Source organism: Lates calcarifer, linkage group LG6 (assembly GCF_001640805.2).
Source record: "Lates calcarifer isolate ASB-BC8 linkage group LG6, TLL_Latcal_v3, whole genome shotgun sequence".
In the NCBI taxonomy this organism is placed as follows: domain Eukaryota; kingdom Metazoa; phylum Chordata; class Actinopteri; family Centropomidae; genus Lates; species Lates calcarifer.
The window spans coordinates 24,004,885-24,023,605 of record NC_066838.1 but is presented as its reverse complement, the minus strand read 5'-3'; the positions used below and the strand labels follow the sequence as shown (position 1 = coordinate 24,023,605).

The 18,721-nt window shown below is 39.1% G+C and overlaps 4 protein-coding genes and 1 long non-coding RNA gene across 7 annotated transcripts in view; 3 read left to right on the top strand and 2 right to left on the bottom strand.

Annotated features, from left to right (window-relative positions):
* Window positions 1-769: 769 nt before the first annotated feature.
* Window positions 770-6,123, top strand: LOC108890965 (V-type proton ATPase subunit S1). Its single transcript, XM_018688058.2, has 10 exons — window positions 770-936; window positions 2,308-2,428; window positions 2,881-2,955; window positions 3,046-3,239; window positions 3,327-3,364; window positions 3,477-3,562; window positions 3,724-3,947; window positions 4,078-4,113; window positions 4,709-4,946; window positions 5,095-6,123. The coding sequence occupies exons 1-10, from the start codon at window positions 815-817 to the stop codon at window positions 5,305-5,307; spliced, it is 1,347 nt and encodes a 448-aa protein (XP_018543574.1). The 5' UTR covers window positions 770-814; the 3' UTR covers window positions 5,308-6,123.
* Window positions 6,124-6,241: 118 nt separating this feature from the next.
* On the top strand, window positions 6,242-8,935 carry LOC108890975 (protein pitchfork). The gene is made up of 5 exons (XM_018688069.2): window positions 6,242-6,788; window positions 6,963-7,061; window positions 7,573-7,706; window positions 7,778-7,895; window positions 8,789-8,935. The coding sequence occupies exons 1-5, from the start codon at window positions 6,480-6,482 to the stop codon at window positions 8,852-8,854; spliced, it is 726 nt and encodes a 241-aa protein (XP_018543585.1). The 5' UTR covers window positions 6,242-6,479; the 3' UTR covers window positions 8,855-8,935.
* Window positions 8,936-8,980: 45 nt separating this feature from the next.
* Window positions 8,981-12,281, bottom strand: taf8 (TAF8 RNA polymerase II, TATA box binding protein (TBP)-associated factor). The gene is made up of 8 exons (XM_018688067.2): window positions 11,679-12,281; window positions 10,837-10,996; window positions 10,648-10,746; window positions 10,498-10,560; window positions 10,214-10,338; window positions 9,908-10,055; window positions 9,687-9,829; window positions 8,981-9,452 (listed from the first exon to the last, which is right to left on the bottom strand). Exons 1-8 carry the CDS (start codon window positions 11,724-11,726, stop codon window positions 9,312-9,314), a joined length of 927 nt encoding a protein of 308 aa, XP_018543583.1. The 5' UTR covers window positions 11,727-12,281; the 3' UTR covers window positions 8,981-9,311.
* Window positions 10,903-18,721, top strand: part of LOC127142584 (uncharacterized) — a 10,312-nt gene continuing 2,493 nt past the window's right edge. Inside the window, exons 1-5 of one of the 3 annotated variants that reach the window (XR_007813451.1) lie at window positions 10,903-11,029; window positions 11,137-11,206; window positions 15,521-15,623; window positions 17,271-17,520; window positions 17,817-17,855. This is a non-coding gene — a long non-coding RNA (uncharacterized LOC127142584). The other 2 variants (XR_007813449.1, XR_007813450.1) reach the window with 2 other exon arrangements.
* Window positions 12,427-13,286, bottom strand: g0s2 (G0/G1 switch 2; the record flags this gene model as incomplete). The annotated part of the gene is given in 2 exon segments (XM_018688070.1): window positions 12,427-13,097; window positions 13,251-13,286. A coding segment is annotated over 1 exon segment (348 nt). The 3' UTR covers window positions 12,427-12,729.

Here is an 18,721-nt window from a genome sequence, read left to right as displayed (position 1 = left end):
ATGTTAATAGCAAAAGAATTTATTTAGATAGAGCAGAAATTTGTACTGTTAATAGGCAACTATGAATAATATCCACCATGTCCTCCATCCTCTATTATGTGGTCCCAGTCTTGTAGGATCAAGAGGCTACTGTAACACAGAAAATCTCAGGCAAGTTAATATTATTCCATCACAGGAGAACAGCATACATCTGCTTTAATTGACTGAATTTTTAGTTTATAAAATGTCAGAAGATGGTATAAAAAGTCCATCATTATCTGAAGCACAAGTTAACATATTCAGTTTTCTTGTTTTGTCTGACCAACAGTCAAATATGCAAAGACACTGAGTTTAGAGCTGCATATTCACACTTGAGAGGTTGGAACAAGTGTTTTTTTTTTTTTTTTTTTTTTTTGCATCTTTCCCTTTATAGTAATACTTAGATGATTAATCAGTAATCTGAATTGCTGCTAATTAATTTCGTCAACCAACTAATCAATCAATCCTAAGAGAGCTGGCTGGTTTCTGGGTGACTGAGGAAACAACGAAACTGTATAGAGGAAGTCAACAGGGGCCAGTTTGGAGGTGAGTTTGTTCTTAAGCACGTTACTTGAGTAAATATACTTAGTTACATTCCAGCACTGGTAGTTAGCTAGCTGTGTCTAGGCCAGGAGAGCTTATTTTTAATGTGAGAAGGCCGGACAGACAGGCTGTTGTAGGCAGGGCAGGCTGAATGAAAACACCAGGAAGCGCTTTCTTCCCTTAGCGTGACCGCACATGACTGTCAGCTGGTTTGCATCACGTGAGCACAACCTTACGGAAGAACTCAACGGAAATGGCAGGACCGAGGTGCGCGAGTGAAGTGCGACCAGCGGCTTTTATCGCCGTTTTCTGGGCTTTTTTCGCTACGGGGAGCTCCACTGCTCAAGTGCCACTTCTAATATGGTCCAGTGACGGGTAATTATTCATTTTCCTGTTTTATTTGTCAAGTAAGACTCGCTTATGGTCAACACTAGCCGGCTGCTAATGCTAACGCTAACACTTGCAGCTACTTTTAGCTAGTCAAGGCTAACTAGCCCACTTAACCAAAACTCATGGATTAAAGTGGAAAAAAGTTGTAGGTGAGACATGAAAAGTAGGAGTAATAGTAGTAGAAGTTACTTAAAAGTGATCCATATGACTCTCAGACACGTTCATCAGTATCCGTGTTGTGGAAATCCGCACTTGCAAAACATCCTAACCAGCTGTTAGATTGTATAAATATCGTTAAAGGAAATGATTTCAGGGAAATCTTATAGTGCTCGGAATTAAAGTTCAGTCACTAACACGTCTCCTTAAACACTAGCTCAGACACATTCACGACATAGGCGGTGAAATTGAGTTTTAGGAGTAGGAGTAAGGAGCAGACAGACATTAGACAGAGACAACATGGCGTTCAAACAAAATGAAAAAGTAGAAATTAGCCACTGTTTGTTGTGCCTGGGGTCAGAAGGAGGACAGAGCCTGTGGGCACATCACAGCTACTTCAGGGTTTCACTGTGCCAAAAGATTTTTGTGTATTGCAAAGAAAATATCTGATACACAACGCTGCAACTCGCATTAATTTGTTGCAGGGAGACATTTGTCTTTACTGCACAATGACATGACTGATTTAATTTTTATATTTTACACAACTGTCACTTTAAATGTGTTTACAGCAGAGGTACAAGGTGCACAATAACAGTGACAAACCTATGCATGGGTGCTGGTGCAACTCATGTTTTGTCATTACCCAAACTCATTCACTCACAACAGCCTCATGCTCATGTCGAGGCAGGATGATAAATTTTATGGCATGAGGTGAGGAGGAATCAAAAGCTGTAGCATGACAGGAACATTTGTACACTTGTCCCAACTCACACATATTTGTTTTATGGATACATTTGTCTTTACTGAACAATACTGTGTAACTATTGTTCAGTTATGATTTCAGTATGAGTATAAGGTGGTTTTATTGAGACCTGGCGTTTGCATGACATGAATTTAGAGGGATACTTTTCAGTTACCTGTAGAGAATATTTGACTTGACTATTAGGTTACTGTAATTAAGCCTGAAATATAAAAAAACATATTCAGTCACCTCTAACGTGCTGATGATTCTTTTGATGCGTGACAGTCTTTACTTCCACAGTGATAAATAGGAATGTCATTTTAATGCACTGTTTGCTTTCACTGAGTGATGATGGCCTTTGCAGCACAATTGAACTGCGACTGTGTGTTTCAGAAATGTGTTAAAGCAACTGAGAGAAACTGTGTGAGATATCATGATTTGTCCTCTCTGACATTTAGTTTACCACCACTGGCCGTACCTGCAGCTGGTCACATCACATCCCATGACCAGTTGACTTCCTATCTCACTGCTGCCTTCGGCCACAGCCCCCACACTGTGCTACTGTTTCTGCAGGACAAGGTCAGTCCCTGAGACATGAAAACTATATTCCTGCTCTGTTATAACATTACAGTATGTTACTGAACAGATTGGAGCAAAGGGTGTAAAGTGTTGAGGAGGATTCAGCCTGTACAGTCAAAGATTCTCTGAGATTTTCATAGATTTCTTCAGTGTTTATCTGTTACAGAGCTTGTCCTTGGGTATGTAAGTTGTGTAAAGCAGGGCAGTAATGAGTCATTTGTAGTTGCACTGCAGTCCCACGAGACTCTGTGTAACAGTCTTCTCATTCTGGTGTGATAATGAGGTTTGGCATTACTTCCCATTTCACAGTTCCTCTACAACACATCCATTCCTCATGTTTGTTCTCTGTGCTGGATCGTCCTGGTCCTGACTGATTCATTTGAATGATTTATGTTTAAGTGTATTTAATTTTCACAGTTTCAATATACTGTTCTGTTTCCATTTGTGTTCAGTTGAGCAAAGATGACTTCACAGTCTTTGGTGGAGTGTTTGGAAACAAACAGGACAGTGCCTTTAAAAATCTCGAGGTAAGTTTTAACAACGTACATTAGTCCTAAATGTAGGTGATTTTGTCAGTCTAAGAAGACCGATAACTCTTTCCACTCACTCCTTTCCAGGCTGCACTTCAGTCCTCTTCGTCGTCAGTCACACTTCCAGCCTTGGAGTGGTCGGGCTCCTCTGCCATCTTGACTCTGTTGCAAGAGAAACTTGGTGTCTCACCTCTGCTTGTAGACGCTGACACTCTGTCACACCTGAGCATCAACACGTCTGTCAGCAACCTACTGCTCATCAACCTTCCTTATTGTACTGGGTGAGACTTTTGTTTTCTGCTGTAGATTAGTGAATGGAAGTATAATTTTTCTATTTCTAACGAGATATTTTTTTTATTGTTTTATAGCTCGCACAAGTCTTGCATGGAAGTCCTGCACAACAACGGTAAGTGTTTTTCATGGAATTTCAGAGTGTCAAATTATAAGCTCAGTATAGTTGTAATCATAAACCAATTTTTGACAAAATGTGTAACTCTAGTGTATTTTCCTTTCAACAGATGAGATTATTGGGAAAGTTCTTAATATCATGAAAGCCAAAAATGTCCAGTACACTGCGATATACACAGGACTTCAGCCATCACGAGTAAGATATTCTCAACTTCACATATAATTTGGCACATCATGTACCAGAATTACATGTATTTTAGTTTTTAATCATTTTTATCCTTGATCAGCATCATATACAGTAAAAAATCAAACACAACTCATATGAAGACATTAAGTCTTTTAATATTATCTCTGCAGGTAATCCCAGAGACATCTGTGTCTGACCAGTCTGTGGGCCGGTCCTTGCTCCAAGCGGCTGACACTGTCAGAGAGCCCATCATGTTTAATGTATCTGGTGCCCCTTGCATAATGCTCTGGGCTCAGAATCTCAATGTCAAACTCTCAGATGCTTCAGCATGGATTGACCTCGCTCAGCAAACACCTTCCTTGGAAGGATCCATTTGTAACGGCAGTAACTCACAGTAAGATGGCTTTTATTATTTTGTAAAAAATATCACAAGCATTTTTTTCTGTGATTTTTAGCAAAAGAACTTCAGTTCTGTGTTATTTAAAGGAAAAAGTATTTTAAAATATATTCTTTTCTCTCTTTAGGCTTGTCCTCACTTACACATCAGGCTTAACACTAAGGTAAGACAACAAATTGCTTATTTAATGGAATAATTAGACAAAGAAATACTCCTGCAATAAACAAACAAGATAAAACGTGTTAATAAGCATGTGTCATATTGTCATCTTACCTTTTTAATATCTGTGCACTGTTTGGCTGGGAGGAAATAGCATTTTGTTCTGATGTAGGTTCTGAAGGGTAACCAATAAAAATGAATCAAGAAGCTAAGCTAACTGACTAATGCTGTAGCTTCATATCCAAGGGGACAGAATGGCATCAATCCTCTCGTCTAACCCTGGAAAAATACAGCAAATAAGCACATTTTCCAAAATGTCAAACAACTCCTTTAATCATTTGTTTTTGGGCCCTGAAAACGTAGCTTCAAATCTTAAGTATTTCTCTGTCATTTTAAATGTTTGTGACGTAAGAAGGAACATCTTAAGGCAATTATTTATTGAGCGTTAAGGGCTTCAGACTTCACTGATATACCACAGGAAGTTACCATTCAGAGTTAAAACAATAGTGAGCATTTGTCACAGCTCTAACTATGAATACTGGTGGTAAACACTGATATGCTTTTGTTAAAGTACTCAGTGTTGTTTTGTCGATCCCCAGTTTTGCCATGACTCGGCGGTTCTATCGTGTGTCTGCACGGAACTGGTTCACCCTGGACTCTGTGCAGCTGCAGTCCAACGGTCTAACTGCATCTTACACCGGGAGCCGCGGCATCTACGCCCCTGCAGAGTACTCCTTCCACTGCCAGTCCGTCACCAACTTCCAAAACGCTCTGCTGGTACCAAACAACACCAACCAAAACACATCCCAGTGGAAGCTCAATTTTACTGACTTCCAGGTACAACTATTATGCTGCATTTTCCATTCTGCAACTAAACAGTCCTGTAGCAGTGCCTCACACACTGTTTTGTTCTTGAGTCTTTTTTTTATTATCAGGTTTTGTTTTAATTAAATGTTTCATATGTTTTCTTTTAAAAAAAATACAGATTCAGGGCTTTGGTTTGGCAAATGGGACGAATTTCTCCTACGCCAGTGACTGTGCAGGGTTCTTCACGGCAGGGATTTGGATGGGGCTGCTGACCTCGCTGCTCATGCTGTTAATTTTCGTGTATGGTCTGCACATGATCATGCAGCTAAACACTATGGATCGATTTGACGACCCCAAAGGTCCGTCGATTTCAGTGCCACAGTCGGAGTGAAGCACTACTAACACACACATGCACACACACTCCTTCAGTGCCACTCTTTCAGTGCCTCCTAGTAATGGTGGACCTAGGAGAGTCCGTCTTTGCCGTATAGCTTTTGTGTGATATTTGTCAGGCAGATCGTCTTTTCCTCTCACATTCTTTCCTATAGTTTTCTTTCCTGAATCCTTCCACAGCTGTATTTGTGATGATCTTGCAGGGCACATTCCATTTCATCTCCCCACATTTTCAAGTGCCAAAATGGATGCACCTTTAGCTTCATCTTAGTCGATTTTTAGTGTGTGTGCCAAACTAAAAGGTGTTTTTGTGCCACTGACGGCCAGACACTGGATTTTTCTCCCTAAGATAATTTGCACTCTTACCAGAGAGTGCCTTCTGTGCCAACATGAATGTGATCGCTGGATGCTGTAGGACCTTTTCAGACCTCAAATCTTACTTTTTTATTATTCCAGCTTAACTGTAATTTAAAGACTACTGGTAATGAAAGAAGTGCCTGTATATAAAATTTGATTGTGAAATGTGTGAAATTTCTGAAATGTTGCTGTTGCCTTACAGAAGTATGCTAAAGCTTCCACTTTTCACTCATGGTTAAATCACAGTCGTACCCCGCTGCAGTCCCATGTTTTCTTGCCAGGTAATTTATTTATATATAAAAAAGACTCTGCTTAATGTTTACTCTTTACATCAGGTTCATCAATGAACTTAATGACAGTGCCTCGGTTCTGCTTTTGTCAAAGGTATTGATGTGCAATTGCCATGACATGTACAGTACATTGTCTTTAATTGAGAATAAAGATATCTATTAATTATTATTTGTTTAGTTTTACAGCTTCAATCTGATCATTTTATATATTGAATATTCTGCCCATTCTTTAATTGATTAATAGATTTATTGATTTAATACTGAAAAATATCCATTACAACTACTCAAATACATTTATCAGACTATATATATAGACTATTAAAAACCCAAATATATTGCCATCAAAAATGAGAAAGGAGAGCATCAAAACTTCACAATTAAAGAGGATGGCGTGAATGTCTTTTTTTCATAACTGTCAAAATAGTGGCTGTATATTTTGTCTTTCAACGTGTCGATCGTTTCAGCTCTCTGTAATATTTTGATTGCTAAAACACAAATATGTGTAATTAACGTCAACAAGGAAATGCCAACTATTTGCATAATTTATGCGCCAACTCCGTTGCCATGGTTACAAGTCAAAACACAGCGACTCCAGGTCGAGACGACTTTAACTGTGCGCTCGCGTAACTTTTCTTTTTCGTTCAGTTTCTGTCACTTACTTATCCACAAGTTGTTTTCCAAAATGTCACCAGCTCCTGCAAAGAGAATGTTTTTTGGCAGCACTCAGGAGAGGAAACTTTTTCCTCTGCATCATGCACCAGACCGGCTGGGAAACCAAATGTCACGACCGGAAGCGCCACATGTCGGCCCTGGCTGCTATGACAACCATGAGGTTTGTCTCTTAATATCCACATTAGTCTGGGGATGTAGTTTAACACATCTTTTTGCAGAATAGTTTGGTTTTGTGATGCAGAAATTAACGTGATTTAAGCCATAATTTGGCTCTATGATGTTAAGTGTTCCCATTTTATGACAAGAAGACTAATTCCTTGCATTTTCCTCACAGTTTGGCACCATACTTTACGACCTACAGAAGACACCTGAGAGTAAGAAAGGATATGGTCTCTCTGCGAGGACTGCAGCACGCTTTCCACCTCGTAGCAAGGTACATGGAGCAAACTCACAACAAATGAATAAACCAAGTGCTGAGAGTACATTTAGTCCATAATCTTAAAGTATACTGTAAAAGTTGATTGAATTGAATATTGATTTTACACATGTAGTTCAGTTCTGAGGGAGCTTTCCAAAGATTGAAAAATAACCTTGATGATGCCATTGGGGTTATCTTAGCTTTAACCTTTAACTTTTTAATATGAAGTCTGAATTACAAACTGGAGGTGTAGGATACAGTACTGTCCAAATGTTGTAGGCACTAAAAGTAAAGTGAGGATACTTTTAAAAATAATGCTGTGAATAGTTTTTACTTATCAATTAATACAAAGTACAGTAAACTGAAATTAAGAAATCTAATCAATCTGCTTGTATTTACAGATTTAAATATGATACGCATGAGCATGTGAGACCCCTAGTTTTGTGGAGTGCAATATAAAATCACTGCAATACCCTTTTAATATGTCAACTGTGATTTAAAATATCTTTATAATCTCTATCACCAGAATGTGACCCCTTCACCTCAGCAGTACCAGCAGGATCAAAGCCAGTCCAGACTCCCCGCTCCTGGAAAAGCACCTTTCAACTTAGCTACACAGAGGTTCAAAACAATGTCAAGCACAGCTGAGGACAGTCCAGGGTAAGACACAGACACACAGCTTCAGTATAACAGCAGTGCACTGGGCTGACAGATGTATATTTGTGATGCAGCCCCGGGGCCTACGCTCATGATGCAGTGACAAACAGGAAAGTGAGCTGGCCAATGTGCTTTGGGAGCCCAGACTGGTCCAGACTACCCCAGCTGGAGAAGAAGTCACTCAGAGTGAAGGTGGGTGAAGCCAGCCACATTCTGGCCAGATGCCCTTAATGTTTTGACTTCCAAATGTAAAACAAACCAAAATGGGCCAAACCAATAGCCATTTTCAGGCAGATAAGAATATAGACCCTGTTGTTGTATCTTGCTGTTAAATATGAAGCTACAGCAGCTTAGCTTAGCTTAGCCTAAAGACTGGAAGCAGGGGGGATATAGCTTGCCTGACTCTGTCATTTCAAACAAAATGAACCTACCAGTACCTCTAAAACATACCAAGTAAATCTTGCTTGTTTGATTTTTGAAAAATGTCAGACCTCTTGTTTTACAGTGGGACTATTTCTGGACTGGACCAGTGACTTCTTGGAGTCTTATCACTGAGTTAATAAGAAAACCAGTGGAAACTCCTGGAAGTGACTGTGCCTAGCCAAGAAACAGTCCACATACATAACCTCTCACACATCTTTTGTACAGACTAAACAAGCAAGGTTTAATTAGAAAGCTTTTGGCAAACACATTTTATATGTATGATAATAATACTGCCAAAGCTGCAGCCTCTAAAACGACCATAAAGTTGAATCAGTAAGTCTATAACAGTTTCAACAAATACCAAACATTAAAGGGAGGATTTAATGCAGGACCATTGTATTAGACTGCATCTGTTTTTGCTAGGTGTAACTAATAAACTGACTGAAACAACATGCTGCTTGTGTTGCTTTGATGCAGGGCTGTTTTGGCCTCAGTGTCCATTTAGAATGGTGGACAGAGCCAGGCTAACTGTGGCCCTAACTATAAGATAAAAGTGCTACTGATCTCTCACCTAATGCCAGGCATTATTGTGGGATAAATTCAGAATGTGTTTTGTTATATAAAGCATTATCTAATGCTCTTCATTTGTTTTTGTTTTTCAGCTGAGCAGTGATAAGGCATTCCTGAAACACAGAGGCAGAGTGGCATACCTGAGTTTGTACTATTAACTCTAAACCCGTCATGATGTTGACACATTACTTTTCTTAAGTATTACTGTCAACAGAAGAGTGGCATAAACAGTTTAATATGTCAGACTAAAACTGAAACTGAAAGAAAAGTTGTATATCTCAGAGTTAAAAAAGAAACTTATTTTCTTTATTCACAAAATGACTGGATTCCTGTGTCTGTATATTACACTATGATGTTGCTTACAAAATGACATCACACAAATTTTAAACAAAGTGAGTGCTTGCTGAAAAAAAAAAGACTTAACACAAAAAAGTCAATCAGTATGCCAAAGTCAACAGCAGTACTGGTCCCAGCATTGAGGAAAAGCAGCCGCTGGTCCCAGCTAACACAGCAGGCTTCAGCACCGGGCCGCTTGTCTCTGGAGGGAATCACTGACTGGACTGCTGAAAGCACCAACCACTGTGGCAAAGTCTGTTGGTTCAGGTGGGTCCTGACTCATTTCTTCCTCCTCACTTTGGGTTTCTTGACCGGCCGAAGGTATGGGTTGTCAATCACGTTGTCTTCACTGGCCTTTGTGGATGGCACAACACCACTGGGGGGAAGCATGGAGTTCTCTTTGTCAGCTCCTGGATCATCCTGAATGAGGGATGGAAGTGGGCCATCATTATAGTGCACTCTATCATACCCACAAATCACATTTCCTGTTAGTTTGTTTGTGGTATTGTGTGACTTTCAGTGGTGGAAGAAGTATTCAGATCAGTATTTATTACATAAGTAAAAGTACCACACAGTAAGACTGTTGTGTTCTGAGGCAGACTCTGATGGTGACTATATCAGATATAGGGTCAAATTTCAGCCATGAAAACTTACAGTGATGATGTTTCCTGCTGTGTTCTCACTGTCTGTCTGGTCATCCTGCTCAGAGGAATCTGTCTCCTCCAGAGTTTGCAGTTCCAGCTCAGATGGCAGGAGGGCACTGAGATATGGGATGGCACTCGGCCGTGCTGCAATCACTGATAAACACAGTAGCAGGGGTTAGAACTCCACAACCAGTCTTTAAAATACAGGTCGTCTTTGTACGAATCACTCACATGGGAAGGCAGTGATGTCGTCTTTGAAGAGGCTCTGAGTCTCTCCAGTCTTGGCCATGAAGCGTGTGAGTGCTCGCTCCACATCTCTCCTCTGAGTTGCTGCCTTCTCTCTCACCACTTGGTAGTCTGACACAGGTTCTCTGAATGTCTGCAGAAAGAGGAAGACACTTCAGTGACTTACTTTCTGAACTTTATGTGTCTCACATAATGAAGGTTGATGCCCTGACTGCAACTTAAAGGTGTCTGTGTCGCTCAGGGACAATCAACATCCTATACACTATACACAGCAGAAAAGCTCTGACTCACTGGTGTTTTGATGTAGGTGTGAGGGTCAGGGAACTCTGGGAAATGGCCCGGAATGTGAGGTGGATGTGTGCGTTTCTGTCCGGCTGACAGTGCTTTGGGAGTCACGGGTGGATTCGTCACTGGAGCTGAAATTCATAAGATCCAAACATCCATCACATTTGAAATCAATAAAGAAAAAAATAGAAGTTTATCCCTGTGTTTAAAAGTATTTTTTTGGTTAGAATATTAAAGTTAATAATTCCTAACTTTCCATACCAACAGTAGAGAGTAGAGCGCCTACTTACGGGCAGTTATAACCATCCTCTGTGATCTTTTTGCGTACACAGGCAGCGTGTCAACATTGAAACCTTCAGAGACACAAACAGACTGAATGCCATCACTGGTATTACGTTGTGTTTCCATTCTATAATTCATCTGTGTCCTCCAGGACTTACCCATTTCAATCAGTGTCACCACTGTATCCGACAAGGTTGGAATGCTTCTGGCTGTGTGTTCACAATAAGCTTTAGCACAGCGACCTATCTCAGTTATATCTGAAAAGGGACAAAACATGTTTATGTCACTGATACACAAAAATATTCAAATATCAGCTCTGAGGGCTCCACTTGAGGATTCAAACATACAGCTCTGCATCATCTCGGTGAGCGTCTCCACCACCGCCTTCTCTGCACTTTCGAAGCCACACTCGGTCAGCAGGGCACTGACAACAACCTGAAGGGTGCGGCGTCTGGCCAGGTGGTAGTTCTCTGCAGGGCTGGAAGCTGCTTTGCTGCCACTCCCACGCTGAATAAACACAAGAGACAACAGATATGACAGGTGAGAAAATACATCAGAAAGGTCACAAGGAAACTGGCTCATCACAGCATCTAAACTGTTGTAATCCTTGATGTCTGTACTTTAATATTACTATTTTCTGTTTACAGGACAGCCATTGCACGCCTGTCTGTTCTAAAGGAAGGATCCTTATTCTCTCTAGAGGAGTTTTGAATCGAGGTGAGTGTTGAGTGCTGACCCCAACTTTTGCACATGCCCATAAGTGATTTTATTTTTGAGTTCAACTAGATAAATAGTAACATTGCACTGTTTTTTTAAGGAGAAAGGGCCCCTTCTTATTGTCTGTGTGCTGTTTGCTGCAGGTGTTGTACTTACTTCCTTTCACAAAGGATATGACGGATTACACATGCAGAGAAATGAGCCCACACTTGCAAATTTTACAGCGCACACTCTTCATATCCACCCATGCATGTAAATGTTCTATCGTTAGCATTTACGGACAATTTAGCCATATAAACGGTGGCATGGCTAATTTAATAGCCTGTAACGAATTACAGTAGGTCCATACTGGATTCAACAGTAGTCATTTTAACTTAATGCTTGTAAAAAACATTTCAACACAGGTGAGTCTGACTGCTAGCTTAACACGATAAACCCGGGTACAACTGTAAGCATAAAAACCTCCTCTTACCCCTCCTGCATTCAGCGAACCTCCCGATGCCACCGCAGGATCCGCCATCGTAATTATCTGAACTATACTTGGTGAAATAAACTGTTTTACAGTGGCAACAGCTTTAATTCTCCGACGACCATTTAGCCGCCGTTAGTAAACACGGTATGACTGTATGACGTCGTTTCCGTCACACGACCGGATGTCGAAATTACAGCACTATATTTACTGTCGCCCTCTAGTGGCTGCATGTAAAATTTCACAAACTGAATTGTCAACTCGTCAAACCAGTTTTCTCGACAAATAAAGACTTGAGGGAGACGCTGGAGTGAAATTACAGACAGCGAGAGGAGTAGAGGTGAAAGAATACTCCACAGAAAACAATGCGTGAATACAATTTCCTCTGGTAACTGGCATGGAAAAGAGTGGTAACCCTGGTTTGCCGAACATAGAATGGTCACACATGAGATAAAATTAATCAGATGTACCATGGTTAAATGCAGTTAACATAAGTGGCTGCTCAAGCGAATTTCTAGATTTTTCGTCTGTTAGTCAGACAAAAGATTTCATCAAGAAAGTATTGTGATACACATTTTTCACGGTTTTCTGCCGTTTTATAGGCCAAACAATAAATCTAGACTAAATCGACTTTACTTGTGGCCTTAATACCGTGTGATTAATACTTTTCTCTTGATGTTATTCTAACTAACCAACTAACTATAACTAATTATAACTACCTGATATTAAAATCACGACTTGAATCAGTTGCTAGCTGAAAAATAGGTTTATTAGAGTCCAAAATGAATCCAATCACACACATTTTTTTTTTTGCCAACACATTTATCACATTACACCCACAAGTATCTGCTGCCCAGCAGCCAGACTTTACTGTACCCTGCAGTTTTCAGTGTATCCACACACCTCATTTTTTGCCAGTCAACAGGGGCAAATTCTTTGTTTAACCAAATCTGAAATAATGAATACAAAGGGACCAGTTCAACATGGTGATTTAATTTACCACCATCAATATTGTAATTGCAGTGTCCATTTACATCATGAGAGGAGATTTTCTTTAAGAAGCATGTAGGCGGTTGGCTGAGCTTCTCTGCCCAGCAGTCACCAGATGTTTTGCCTTGTTCTTGATCACGACTGTCTCCAGCACATCCACAACTTCAGGGCGAACCAAGGTAGTGTGTGACACCTGCTTCTTCTCCTTCCTCTTTTCCATCATCAGCTCTACTGGTGTGTCCTCAATAGTCTCCTGCTCCACAAATGGCAGAAAAATGGTTTCCACCAGTCCACCAACCAGTCCAAGTATTGCCAGAGTGGAGCCGAGCATGTAGATCTTCAACATGCCTCGGTTGGGCCTCTGGTTCAGCATCTCCTTAGCAAATGGGATGATCTCGCCTATGGTTTCCATATTTGTGTTACTTGATTAGTCTGTTGAAGGAAAAACAAATTGTACATAGATGTTTTGTTAGACAGAATGTCCAGGAACTGCTGATTTACTCTAAAACAAAGTGGTTTGGATAAATAGAAATTGTCTTTCTACTGTACACATAAAATAGCAATAGTGGATAGGCAGATACTCACTTTGAAGCACTCTCCAAATTCTGACTTTATCTCAGTGTTCGGCCCAGTCAGGCATTCGTAGGCGAGAGACAAGAGGAAGATTCTGCAATTTAAACACAAGTGGAGTCAGGTCAACTCCCACAGTAGCAACAAAATGCATATTCATGAGGCCACTAGTACTGCAATTGTTTTTTGGAGATTAGAGCGTGTTTGGGTAAAAGGGCATAGGTTTCCAGGACAAGAAGTGAAGCAAATATTCCCTGTAGGTGAAACTGTGCATGTATCATCACATGAGGTCTGTAAGTGTTAGATCTATCTGTCTATATAAAAGAACTCAGATCATGCAGTGATCATGAGTGTAGAGAGAATAAGTAAACCATATAAACATTCAAATACTGCATGTTACAGGACTGTTACTGAACATTGAACACCACGAGTAGTTGGTTTGTGTTGCGTGGCTTGTCACCATAACACATTGATCCTCATCAGGAGAGCTTGAATAGTGTCCAATCACAGTATGTAAAGCTGTAGAAAGCCAGTCCCATTTATTGGCTGACAGACATTTTTTGACAACTGTATGGTTACACATGGAATACCCCTTATTGAACACTAGAGATAAGATTCATTAGAAGGTTCAATAGAATCCCCGTAATCATGCAGTCCTGAGCTGCTCTGGCTCACGTACACTGACTGACCGTGGAGCTGACAGTGAAGCAGTGAGAGTATGTGTATGTCTTTGTCTGAACCCCTCCTGCCCTTTGACCTCATTCCCTCATTGCAGGAGAGGAGGGAGTGAAGTCAGGCAAGTGAGTTGTGAAATGTGTCTGATCTTTGTCACAGAGAAACATGTGTCATAAGTGCTCAGTGAAAGTGACAAGTGGCCAATGTCACAAGACGTCTGCGTGTTGGTTCAACATGTGCGCACTGAATGATAGGTGCTTTGCACCATAACATATAATTCAGCTTGATCGTTAGCCTTGCTAGAGCTCTAGGGGAGGTGAAGTCGGTTGGTCTGTTGTTTTAGCCACCACTTCTGAAAAACTACTGCATGGATTGTCATTTTTACAGACATTCATGGTTCCCAGAGGATAAAACCTACTGTCTGTGGTGATCCTCTGACTCTTTCTCTAACGCCACCAATAGGTCAAGATGTTTATTTCTCATACAGTGAAGAGAGCCAGAAACAAATGACCAACATGCACAGAAACAATAGTGAGCATAAAAATCATATGTATGCTTTTCCATTGCGTATAACAAAATATCAATATGCAAAATATACAACTAAACAAAACAAACACACAAACAAAACAAGTTGCAGTAAGTACATGCTTTCAAAACACAGAAGAGAAACTAAAAACACTCTCCCTCATCACTTATGGTGGAGGTATTCTTTTGGTGGTAATAGATCAACATTTGAACTTTTGCTCTGTAGTGATGAAATGTAGCTAAATTCAAGAACAACCTTTCCCCCTGTTACTCAGTTTTGGAGCACAGACTTTCCTCAAACGTTGCTGCTAAATTCACTACAATTGTGCTGTCAATAATGTTCCTCTTTCAGCAACTCACTTTGGATTCTGGGCATCTGAGTTTGCCACTGCTGGGAAAAGGTTGAGACTGTTTGGAGACCTTTGCCCCAAATTTCTGGTTTCTTCTGCTTGAATGGACAGTCTGTCTCTGTACTGGATCTCACCAGGTTAACCATGTTGTGTTTTAGGGGGGGTTGAGGAGGGTTTACGATGTGTGTAGATGTGAAAACTATTTCAACAGGAGGTCAGGGGGAAAAGTGTAAGTATACATAGGTTTTTTTTTAATGATGATCATAGAAAAAGAAGTCAAAAATCAAATGGAATGACTCACAATAATTTTCTGTAAGGGTTGAATCTGTTATATATATGTTTCTTTTACTTTATTATTGGAATCAGCTAAATGAAGGCCTAAAGTAAAGTGCAGGACAGGGAAAACTTAATATGACCACAAAACACAGGCCATTATGGCAACATACATTTCATTAATCATTTCATTAATTGGGATTTCCAGCTTCTGATCCTTATTCATATTGATAACAACTGAAATGTTCAGTTTGAACCTGGCTGCAAGCACAAGCCAGCAGATACAAAATCTCCCAACAGATACAAAATTTTACTTAGTAATACACTGTGTTGTTAGGGTTCTGATTTAAAAAGCAGACCATTATCAGATTATCTACTATTATATTATTAAACAGTTGCTGCCCGTTTATAGTTCTGTACTTCTAACAACAACAACACTGTCTGACCTTCTTTTCCTCTCAGGTGAGTGCAGACTTTCCTGACCAAAACTGAAGATGAACAAGTGTCTCATCTGTACTAGAGAGACTAAAGCCCCATTTGGACGAGATTAACAGGAGGAAGTGAGGTATGAAATCTAAACTGTTCTTCATCGTTCTGGGCCTGGCAAAGATACAGTGTGAATTTTTGGTCCTTCTCAGCATCATTTAATTTTTTTGTTTTTTGAGTGTCACAGTAATCCATGGTTACACTGCAAACAAAAACTGCTAGTAGCAAACTCAGCAACTTTTAATGGAGCCTTCAGAAATATAGGCTGTGATTACTACTGTGCTAAAAATACACCCAAAATAGGTCAGTTTTAGACAGGATCTGTCACCTTGTTTTTGAACAAACTTTTTTATTCAAACTCAAACTTAAATCCCTACTGTAAATACCTTATACCTTCTGACCTCCTGACAATTAAGAATATGAGTGATTCTGGCCACTTGATTACGTCACCAACTATAGCAGAAATACTCATATTCATATTAAGATTCATATTAAAATTTTAAAGAGGTTTTATTTCTCTAATGTCTTTGCATCACACAAAATGAAGACATGGAGTAACTAATAGGATTTTCAGCGTATGCACCAGGCAAGCAACTCTGATAGAACTGAATGGGCGCCATTTTCAATCTGGTAACCAGCTCTAATAATACATTCATGCATACGTGGCTGTAAGCCAGATCTTATAACACATCTAAGGTTTCTCTCCGTCTTTACAGTGGATGTATTGGCCAGCCAATCAGCGTTTTTCTGCCAATGTTAGCTGATGTATGACGTCATTGGTTGTGACATGTCTTGTCATTGGCCATGACCTTCTCAGAGGAGCGCAGAGAGATGGAGACGCCAAATTATTATTATATATATAATTATTATAATAATTATTTAGTTATTATTAAACACCAATAATTAGCGATGGCGAGATGAAGCTTCATGAAGCATTGAGGATTTCCATCCAATTGGTTCACTCATGGGCCGAAGCTTCATGGGGCTTCATTTGCTCTACTGTGCCATCAAGTGGACAATAAATGTAAAACAGGCAGAGTGATTATAATGACACATTACTTTGGTGTGTGAAGCTTTGAAAATGAATAAATGAATGAATGATGTTTATGATGCCAATACATAAATTATGAACTTATTGGGGTGGGGTCAAAAGGGAAAGTGGAAAAAATTTGGGGGAAGGGTTGTGATGTGAATGTGCTTGTGTTACTTGATTTGTGACCATGCTTATATTACTAGGGATAACACACAGTTTTTGGTGAATTCTTTGAAAAAGTTGACACCACAGTTTTTGATGTCGGCCACTGTAGGTAGGTGGTGGGTCATCGTTTGAAGTGGGAAAAAAAGCCAAAAAATGTCACAGTAAGGCATCAAAAACCTTTAAAAATTATCCTAGTATATAGTAAGCCATCGAAAAATGTCATAGTATACTAAGGCATCAAAAATTGTTAAAAAATGTGATAGTATACTAATGCTTCAAAAATGATTAAAAAAGTTCATAGTATAGTAAGACATCAAAATGGACAAAAAAATATCATAAAGAAATGTCATAGTATAGTTAGGCGCCAAAAATGTCAGAGTATAGTAAGGCATGTAAAACCATCAAATGTTGTAGTTTAGCTGCAGTGTTAAATATTTATCTGTGTTTTCATGGCTAAACTGTTGATGAGGAATAGGTAGTAGTGTACTGATCATTTTCCTTTACATGTTTCTCTTTGATTTCCTCCAGGTGTCACCACTTTGTCCACGACATCGTCGACGATAGCAGAGACATGGATCCATGATTGGAGAGACATTGTTGAGGATGAGGGAGACATCATCCACGATCAGACAACACTGTCCATGATTGCAGAGACCTTGTCAAAGGTGAGAGGGACGTTGTCAGAGACGTCGTCCACGATCACAGAGACGTAGTCAATGATCACAGAGAGTCTTCGTACAATGAAGAAGTTCTTTGAGGCCAGGACAGAGGACTCCAGGTAATTCACAAACAGCTTTACATCAACTGTCCAACACAGAGCACTGATATTAAACTGTTTATGTTCAGTATTTGATCTTCAGTTTGAATAGTTCATTATTTGTTTAAAAAAAAGACTTAACTCATCAGTGAAGTTTATATAGGAACAAATCAAAGAAAAGGAAGAATTTAAGGATAAAACGACTGTTACTGTAAAGTATTGGAAAGATAATGACCAGTTATGCCTTGTTAGGTTTTTTTTTTTGATTAATGTTGTTTGAAAAACCAGGTTTTAAACAAATGTTCTATGTGTTTCAGATGAATTCACAGAAACAACAGGATCCACCAATGGTGATGGTAAGAAAATATTTTTATTTCTATAAAAAACAGATCAATAAAATGTTTATGAAACATCACATCAACAAACAAATTTATTCACTTGTAAAAATATAATTATGAAAGAAAGACACTTGAACTGTGTCTCAAATGTCACAGAGCTAAAGAAAAACCATGTAACTTAAGTACTAACATAAAAAGTGTAATAATAGAAGTAATCTGCAACATTAAAATAATGTACATAATGTATTAGTAATATATATTCATAGAAGTAATGTAATTTAGATGTAATGTAATAATTGTCTCTACTACAAAAGAAGTTTGCAGTAATTGAATGTAGGTTGCATAACTAAAAGGTATCTGTAAATTTAGAAATAATGTATAGTATAAAATGGTAAAACTAATATAATAGCCAATGTTAAACTAAAAGTAATAAAAAAATAATGCAGAAGTAATAGCATGTAACATAAAGATGAAAATGTCATGGTATAGTAAGGCATCAAAAATGGTCAAAAAATATCATAATAAAGTATGGCGTCAAAAAATGTCATAGTAGTAAGGTATCAAAATGGTCAAAAAATGTCACAGTATAGTATGGCGTCAAAAAACATGAAAAAATGTCATAGTATAGTATGGCGTCAAAAACGGTCAAAAAATGTCATAGTATAGTATGGCGTCAAAAAACATGAAAAAATGTCATAGTATAGTATGGCGTCAAAAACGGTCAAAAAATGTCATAGTATAGTATGGCGTCAAAAAACATGAAAAAATGTCATAGTATAGTATGGCGTCAAAAATGGTCAAAAAATGTCATAGTATAGTATGGCGTCAAAAACATGGTCAAAAAATGTCATAGTATAGTATGGCGTCAAAAACGGTCTATAGAA